Below are 9,419 nucleotides of genomic sequence, written 5' to 3'. Positions count from 1 at the left end.
CCATGTCACCCTGGGCATGGCACCGGCAGGCTGGGTGGGCCCCAGGTTAACCCTGGCCTGGCCCCGTGGCTTCTCCAGCACCAGGTCAGCCCGGTTGTAGCCAACCAGCTCCTGCAGCACCATGTCAACCTGGGCATGGCACCGGCAGGCTGGGTGGGCCCCAGGTTAACCCTGGCCTGGCCCCGTGGCTTCTCCAGCACCAGGTCAGCCCGGTTGTAGCCAACCAGCTCCTGCAGCACCATGTCAACCTGGGCATGCATGCCACGTGAGCCAGCACCATGTCAACCCCTGCAACGTCATTGGTGTTGAAGGTCACGTGACATCACTTCCTGATATGATACCACTTCCTGTGACATCTTTGAATATGGCTCGCCGGCCCACTGGGTGATCAAAAGTTTGTGATCTGGCCCCACATTCAAAAAGGTTGGACACCCCTGCTTTAGATCTAAGAAATGCTATCTCTACAAGCAATCCATTGGTCAAGGCAGGGCCACTAGCTTTAATTGTAATATCCTTTTTCAAAAGAGGGGGAGCAACAAAAAATGATTAGAAGTCTAGGAAACATGGTTTACAAGAAAAGGTTAAAAGAATTAGGATTATTTAATCTTCAGAAGGGAAGACTGAGGGTGGAATTGAATTGACAAGTTTTCAAATACATGACTGATAAATAGTATGGTGATAGACTAGCTTCTTTTTCTACAGAGGACAGCATAAAAAGTAATGAGCTTTTACACAGCAAAAAGGAAAATTAAGTTGAAAATTAGGAAGAACTTTTTAACCATTGAAGTGATTTAACCACTGCAATAGATTACCTAGCAAGGGTGTAGAATCTCCAACCTTGGAAGTTATTAAGAGCTAGTTAGACAAATACTTTGGGATGAGATGGTTTAGATGAGTATGATCTTGTCTTGAGGAGGGGATTGGCTTAATGACCTCCTGAGGTCTCTTCTAGCCCCTCTTTTTGCGTTTCTGTGACCCAGAGTCCTAACTATAGCTTGTTCAAATGTGGGTAAACAGGAAATCTAACTTACGGCTCTATAAACTGTTACCTTATAGGTAAAATGGCTTGGCTTGGGGAAAATGCTGACTCTTATTTTTTCTGGTTTAACTTTTTTTTTCTTTTTTCCTTTCAGTTTCTCCGACAAGGGAAAATCCCTGAAAACTCCAACTTCTCCCCCATCTCCAGGTTCCCAGAAACTGTTACAATTTGACTCTGTAGGCAGTACAGAAAGGGCCAGATCTCCTGGAGGCTTTTCTTTGGGTACAACATCAGGATTCAAGTCAAATGTACCCTACCCCGACTTGAGCATGGGAATCAACAGAACCACAGCAGGAGCACCTTCAGTGACTGGTGAGCTGGTTCCAAGAAAGCCCAACTAAGCCTATATTACTTTTTAACTCTTCATATTATTTTCTGAAAGACTAAGTCCTGTAAATGTTTAAACAGTGCATATTGTCCCATAGGATCTATGCACCTCTCCCCAGCTGGTCTCCAGCATCGTTTGTCAGCAGAGCTTAATTACCTGAATGTCATCGAAGAGTCTGTACGACAGCTTTCAGATGTAGAACGAGTACGGGGCATATCACTTGCCCAGCAGGAAAGTGTTTCCTTGGCTCAGATCCTAAAGGTAACTGGAAAAGTTCTTTTCCTTGCTTTAATTTCCCCAATTTGTACTCTATGAAGAAAAATTAACCAAAGCACTGTGGTGAAATTAACCAGCAGAAACATTTTAACTAATCTTCAGCCAAGATGATGGAGTCTCTTCAAACAGTACATTTTTGGATTAGTTATTTGCGACTTCTTCCCTGTTTGTATACTATATCTTGGTTGAAGTCTTTTTCTTCTGACAAGATTAGCTACAACTTAAAGTAAAGCAAACAAGTTTCTGGATTTATTCATCTTGTACTTGGGGCTGAAAGAGGGTAATTTACACTGTTAACACTCCTCAATAAGATGATGAAGCCAAAAAGAGTTGGGGGAGGTAAAAGTTTGACTTTTAACAAAGGAATGTGTCATTAGAGCAGCACTATTAATCTAACTTGAATTTCAGTTAGCTTTTAAAAAAAACCCTTTGTCATTATTAAAACTGAATGTTCTTAATTTTTAGGCACAACAACAGCGACATGAGAGGGATTTGGCTCTCTTGAAGCTCAAGGCAGAACAAGAGGCTTTAGAAAGTCAGAGACAGTTGGATGAAGCCAGGCAGAAGGCAGCTCAGGTACTGCTGCTCTTCAAAAAATGTGAACTGCGTAATATGCAGAATTTTGTCTGTAAACTTGTGCCCAGAAATATTCTAAATTGAATTCTTTAAACATATAAGAAAAATGTGGGACTGGCACACGTGACCAAAACAGTTCAGAGAGAAATATTTATTTCAAACTCTATTTTTTCCCTGTAACATAAAAACAAATATAACTTCTTGTCAAAATTCTCTGAAGATCAGATATAGCTGTCTTTTCTATAAAGGTCCATGCAGAATCTCTCCAGCATCTGGTCCAGTCACGTCAGGAAGCAGTAGAAGCACTACAGGAAACTACGTGCAAAATTGCAGCCAAACAGGTGGAAGCTGCTTTATTGACCACAGATGCAGCTCGTCAGATCCGAGAGGTAAGATGCTATATGAAAGGGTTTGATTTTCTAGACTTAATTTATTGGAATGTTGTCTTGGCATTAACCCATTCACTTTTTTGTGCAGCCTCTTTGTCTTGTAGCCTGCAAGTGCTGGGAAAATGTTCAGTAGCTATTCTAACGCTGCTACTTATGGGAAGTGGGAGGAGAGAATGAGTGTCTGCTCTAAAATCTCCTTGGGGCAGCTTGTTAATTAAAAGAATCCTCAGCGTGATATTTTTGTTTTTCAATTTCAGAATAAAACAATGATACCAAGAATGATTTGTATGGTCCCATAACTTCTTTACATTTGATCTGGAATTAATTTGTAGGTCTCAGGTGAAAATGGCTTGTTAAAGAAGAAAGGAAGTAAATGGTTAATTTATTTGAGAGAAGATCAGAATTGGATTTTTTTTTTCCCAACTAAAGTATTAAGCTCAGTTCTCATCACTTGCCCACTGTTTATAGATTTCAGATGTCTGTCTAAATTTAGATCATTTTAATTGAGCAGAGTTTAGGTAAGATGGCCAGAGTGCCACACAACAAATACAGTTTAGATTAGAAAGTGGTTTTGCAATTTGACTACCTTTATGTAAATAAAAATTAAATACGCAGATCAGTGTTGTACTCTTTCCTTCATCCTGATTGACTCGTCTTTTAGGAGTGTGTTATCCCATCTTTATCCAGTTCTTGTGGTGATGTGTGCATCTCAGGCTCCCTCTACATTTTAAGCTTAAGGCATAATTAACCAGTCAATCGCATCTTAAGTTGTGACCTAGCAACACATTCAACCAATTAATGGTACAAAAAAACAAGCAGTAAGTTACTTGTAAGCAGTAAGCTTTGTAGGTTGTTCTAATCATGCTGTTAATGGAATGTGTGGCCATTATGTTCCCCTGTTTCTGGAAGCCCCATTAACTGAGGGGCTCCCAGCCACAGGGATGCACCACCTGCTGCCAGCCCCACAGCTGACAAGCTTCACAGTGGTGGCAACGTTCCCAGCACTACCTGCTGTGAGCCTTGTCAGCTGCAGGACTTACAGCAGGGAGAACGTTACTTTCCTCTTCCTACTCATCTCCTCCTTCCCCCAAGTCGCAAGCTTCAAGGCACAGGGTTTGGAGAGGGAGGCATGGATGGGAATGATGCATCTGCTGCAAGCATTGCTGGCTGCAGGGCTCACAGCTGTTGGCCACATTGTTGACCATGGGACTCCCCCTGCACTGGCAGTAAGATGCAATGGGATCTAATGTGCGATTGCATAAATTTTGCATTAGATCCCATTGTACCTTTATCTGTATGTGTAGAGGGGTCCTTACTGAAACAATTTGATCCGTTTCCTGTAGGAAAGGTAGTAGTTATATATCTCCCTGTGCAATACAAGAATAAATGCCTTTATTTAGCATGCAGTTTCTCAGGTTCTCTTTTATAAGGAATGCCTTGATGATATTGGTCTTAGTTTAGTTCTGGTTTTTTCATAGATGTTAGGGTCAGAAGGGACCTCAGTAGGTCATCGAATCTGACCTCCTGCCCTGGGCAAGAAAGAGCACTGGGGTCAGACGACCCCAGGTAGGTGCTTGTCCAGTCTTCTCGTGAAGACCCCCAAGGTAGGGGAGAGCACCACCTCCCTTGGAAGCCCATTCCAAATTCTGGCAACCCTTACTGTGAAGAAGTTCTTTCTAATGCCCAACCTAAGTCTGCTCTCCATCAATTTGTGGCCATTGTTCCTTGTTGCTCTATTTACTAGGGCACCCCCTAGAGCATCTCCTATTCCCTGCTATCCTCCCCTGATGAATTCATAAGCAGTCACAAGATCATCTCTTGGCCTTCTCTTTTGAAGGCTGAAGAGATCTAGGTCCCTCAGTCTCTCCTTGTAGGACCTTGCCTGCAGGCCTCTGACCATACAAGCAGCCCTCCTCTGAACCCTCTCAGGATTCTCCGCATCCCCTCCCTGGACCTGTTAGTCACGCATCTGCTAATGCATGATAGTGTGTGATTATTCTAGTTGATCACTTCATCACATTTACAACTCCTGTTCATCTTGGAGTCAGCTATGACTGCAAGATCCCTTTCTACTGCCGTGCTGCTGAGAAGGTCATCCCCCAGCCTGTAAGTGTGTTAGTGGTTCTTTTTGCCCCAGTGCAGCACTTTAGGTAGAGGCTGCTTCCACACTTGGCTCAGAACTCACTCATGCCAACTGCTAGAGCTGGGTTACAGGGGAGAGCAACAGGGGTCCAAGGAACTGCAACTCCTACTTGCAGACACTAGGGGCTTGTGGGAATGCAGGGCCCAAGGATCCTGGCAGGCTGGGATCGGAGAGGCCTCTTCCTCAGGGAACTTCCTAACAGCCCTTCTTATATAAAGCACAAGTGTTACACCAAGTCTCAAGAGCACATCCCGTCCCCCCACCCCCATTTCCTCCTCAGCACCTGGAGTTTTGAACCAAGTCTGTTCCAGCCAGCCTTACCTGCAGCTGCCACCGCTGTCAGCCAGAATCATGTGCTGCTTGAGCTGCTCCTTAGGCATGTAGCGGTGCGATATTGAGACTGTTGTGTCCCCTCAGGCAACTTTTGGGTTTTTTTCTTCTTTTTTTCCCTATATTCAGATGACAGAATTAGCACGAACTCAGATACCAGAAACTGTCAGTGCTCCTGCAGCTCCAATCACCACACTATATGATGATCAGCGGCAGCATCATTCAGAGTTCATAAAACAGATAAGAGCTCGTTCAGATCCAAACAGGTACCTATCCAAATGACCTTCCACAAATGTATTGCTTGAGGTGAAAAAATAACAGTTGTGGTTTCTCACATCATTTAAGCTACTGTCCTGTCCTTGAGAAAGTCATAAGAATGTTAATGAGAGAGCTTTATTCAAAGTAGTTCTTTATGGATAAAATAGAACGACTTGGAGGAAGAAATTAGATGTCACCTTTGCACATCAGTTAACCTTCCCCCATAAGTGAAATAGCCTCTGCTCTGTGAGTATGTTTTATATAATATAAATATATAGCTATATACAGGAAAAGCTCTGTTAACCGGCACCTTACAAGCCAGTGTGGTCTATTAACCGGCATGCCAGCTTGTAAGGTAAAGTGAAACCAGAAATGCCCACCGTGGCAGTTCCAGTTTCTCCAAGCCCCCACAGCTTGGGGCAGAGCAGCCTGTGCTGCCGAGCCCCACATGGCCTGGGGGCATAACAAGCTGCACGGGGCCCACCTCCCTGTCCCGTGGGGCCCACAGGGCCCGCGGGAAGGTTGGCAATGCTGCGGGAGGGGCGGCAACGCCCCAGGTGCGGTGGGAGAAGCAGCAGCCCAAACAAGCAGGGACACCTGTTCAGGGTGCTCAGTTAACTGGCATATTTTGTTATCCAGCATCCCCCATTCCCAGGGGATGCCAAATAACAGATCTTTTACTGTATATAAGCAAAACTTCTGTTTTTTCACAGGGAGGTTATCTCATAACATTTTAATCTAATTTAAGTATCCTAGCCTTCTGTCCCATCTTCTTTGGTTTTAGTCAACAAAGCCTTATTTCTCATAACTGATTTTATGTTTGTAGGAGGGAAGGGACCTTTTTCTTAGATCTTGCTACTCAAATTCACCCAAAACATTTTCTTTTTCTCAGGAAAAGTGAATCTGGTGTCCCTTCACACACTAAAGAGGATACAACTGACTCAAAACAGGTGCACTCACCATCATTTGACAGCTACTCAGAATCCTCACGGTCCAAGAATCATGATAGGAGGTAAGAAGAGATGATGCAATCAATTTTTGTTCTGAATGCGTAGTAAAGTATAAACATACATAAAAATGAATGCCATGGGAAACGAGTATCTACTAGAATTTTAATCTTTTTCCCAAAGGAAGTTTCTGCCTAATCTTGTCTATAGTTGCAGGTTGGCTTATGTCCCAAAGTTGAAAATATATATTTCTTCTAAAATCCATTTTTCTTTGGTTGTTTTTAAAAGTAATTATTCTGCATATTAATGATTTTTGAATCCTGCTAAGCCCTTGACTTCAATGAGGTCTAGTAACAATGTATTACACAGTCTGTTAGGTGAAAAATATGTTCTGTGGCTTTGAATTTGTAGTCTCTCAATTTTATTGACCACTCCCTTTTTCTCCCTGTTTTGCAACGCAAGAATAGAAGCTCTGCAACTGCTTTCTCTATACTATGTGTTGGCAAGGTTTTGCTGTACCAGGAAGCTCTAATGGAACTTAGCTTTGCGCCTGAAGCTTTGCTTCTAGCCTGACCTGTGCAGATGGAGCTGGAGCCAGAGCTATCATTACTTCCTCCAGTGCTGCCACTGTTGTTTCTCCCTGATGTGCAGGCATTGATCCCTCTGCTCAAACACCACAGACACCACCCAGCAGTGGGCTGGATAAAATGTCTCGTGTGTGCTGAATTCAGACTTTGGGCTGTTAGTTGTCAACCCCTATTCTATACCATTGATCAATTTTTATATTCTTTTTTTTGTGTCTCCTTTCTAGGATAAATAGTCCCAATCTTTTCAGGTTGATATGAAATTATTTCCATGTTCCTGGTCACACTTTTGATGTCTTCGTTTTAAACCCCTTTAATTCTGCTATAGCCTCTCTTGTGATGGAGTGACTAGAATAATATTCATCTTTATTGATTATGTTGTTGATTGTATAATTGTTATGACTTAATTTTGGTAGCAAAAATAAGCAATATAATATATCCTTTAAAAAATGTTTGTTTCTTGGTGAAACAGCAGTAGTAGTAGCCGCCAGGAGAGTCCTTCAGTTCCATCTTCCAAGGAGAATGAAAAGAAAGAGAAGAAACCCTCCCGGCGTGAAAAGATGACCAGCTCCATTGAAGATCATGCTCCAACTGTTGTGGATGATTCCTTGCGGAGTGATAGTATTCCATCACTACCAGATGAGAGAGGTTTAGGTACATTTTTAATTCTTGATAAAGCTGGAAGTAGTTGTGTAGAAGGGAGATATTGCCCAAGTTTTTAGTGTTTGAAATGAATAAAGGGGAACATGGATAAAAACTGATGAGCCCCTGAGTTAAAGTAGTGGTAGGGAAAAAGGAATTTCATGATGGAAAGAGAACATTTATAACTCTCAAGTTAGAGAAAGGGTGATTGACTTCTTAGGTTCTAATTTCTTTTCCGACTATTGTGGGGTGTTCATTTAATGTTAAAGCAGCATACATGGTGTGTGTGCAGGCTGAAGGCCAAATGTTAAGCTAAAATGGCATTTGTACCTTAAACTGTGGAATGGTATGAGAGAATCTCAGCTTGGAGTCTTTTTTAGCCAAGTAATACTATTTGTAACAACTCACTCTAATACTATGCTTCATTTATGTCCTGTCAAAAAATGATCACACAATTTATTAAATTTTTACTTTAGGATATTAAGTACAGGTCAAACTAGTGTTGTTCTTTTGCCCATCCTTTTTACCCAGTTTTAGCAGTCATTCTTTGTGGTTGCATTTAAGACCCTTATTTGACAGAACAAGTCAATATGAATCTCTCTGATATTTCATACTTTTGGGAGGCAAAATCCATTTCAACCTCCCTTTGAGAGAGTCTTTGTTATGCACACCTAATGATAAAACCTTTTTTTTCCAATTTCTTACTCAGATTCAGCTTCCATTGCAACAGAGTATTCCCTGAAATTTGATGAGTCCATGACAGAAGATGAAATTGAGGAAAAATCTTTCAGATCTTTACTGCCTTCTGAGAGCCATCGCAGGATCAACATGGAGAAGAAGCGAGGACATCGGGATGATTCTGATGAGGAGGTTTCCCCAGAAAAGACAGCCCTGTCATCTATCAAGGTATATCAAATAAAGAGACTATAAAACTGCAAGAAGTGTTGCAAAAGTTGATACATTCCCCCCCTCCACCCCTTGTGTTTTAAAAGCAGGGAAGAGCACCAACTGAACTGATAATTGTTTTGCCTTTCTGCTCCTAAATGGTTATTTTAGGCCTTGCTGGAGCATGGATTGGTGCAGCCATTAATTAGTACATATAGAAGTCCATACAGAGGCCTGTTAGCATCATGACCCAAAGTAGCATTTTAGTAACAGTTTGAGCCATAGACCTCAGTGACTAGAAAGCAAACCATACATGACCTATGCAGAACCTGTATGGGAAAGTTAGGAGTATTAGTTTCTAGGAACCTCAGAATGTCAACGGATGAAAAACAAGGCATAAGTTAGGTACAAAACACTAAAATAAAGCTCCAAGTGTCCTGGTAAACAGGTTCCCCTATCTGGTAGGAAGGCCACAATATCTGGTAAAAATTGGATGTGAATTATATAATTTTAAAAAGTTTAGTGATTTGTGGAACTAGGAGAGGTGTATGTGTAAACATAAGTTGCTTTGATTGATGGCTAAAGGGAGGCCTTGGAACCCTGAATACTTTGTACTGTGTTAGGGACCATATTTTATGCCAGTGCCCTGCCTCACAAATAAATCTTGCTGGCATTGTGCCAGATGTATTGCTTGTGAACAGTAAACCCATAAGAGTCTTTTTACTAAGAACTGGAGCTTGTGGTCTCTCTTTTACAAGTACGAGGTTGTTAGCAGTTACCTTGCCAGGCCCCATCCCCTGCCTGCTCTCGCTGCCCCACCCTAGCTCCCGGTGCTTTTAAAAAAAAAGCCCCTACTTACCCAATGCTGCCTGGTGGGGAGTTGATCCCTGCTGCCCCTCACTGTGTGGGGGGCTCTCATTAGCCCCCTGACCCACCACCCCATCTCCTAGCCCACCCATGGCTGCCCTGCCTGCTCCAGCTCCAGCCCTTTAAGAAAAAAAAACAACAACCCCTGCCCGCCC

At 42.5% G+C, this 9,419-nt stretch overlaps 1 protein-coding gene across 5 annotated transcripts in view; it reads left to right on the top strand.

Moving 5' to 3' along the window:
* Positions 1-9,419, top strand: part of CEP350 (centrosomal protein 350) — a 95,909-nt gene that overhangs the window by 36,966 nt on the left and 49,524 nt on the right. For 4 of the 5 annotated variants that reach the window (XM_025192430.1, XM_025192432.1, XM_014525982.2 and 1 more), the window contains 8 exons: positions 1,134-1,351; positions 1,465-1,628; positions 2,109-2,219; positions 2,468-2,608; positions 5,211-5,347; positions 6,232-6,351; positions 7,343-7,524; positions 8,222-8,418. In XM_025192430.1, the coding sequence (XP_025048215.1) occupies positions 1,134-1,351; positions 1,465-1,628; positions 2,109-2,219; positions 2,468-2,608; positions 5,211-5,347; positions 6,232-6,351; positions 7,343-7,524; positions 8,222-8,418 (1,270 nt within the window). The remainder of the gene's footprint in view (positions 1-1,133; positions 1,352-1,464; positions 1,629-2,108; positions 2,220-2,467; positions 2,609-5,210; positions 5,348-6,231; positions 6,352-7,342; positions 7,525-8,221; positions 8,419-9,419) is intronic. The other variant, XM_025192431.1, reaches the window with a different exon arrangement.

Source organism: Alligator sinensis, unplaced genomic scaffold (assembly GCF_000455745.1).
Source record: "Alligator sinensis unplaced genomic scaffold, ASM45574v1 scaffold293_2, whole genome shotgun sequence".
NCBI classification, from domain to species: Eukaryota; Metazoa; Chordata; order Crocodylia; family Alligatoridae; genus Alligator; species Alligator sinensis.
This window is presented reverse-complemented; position numbering and strand designations above follow the sequence as displayed.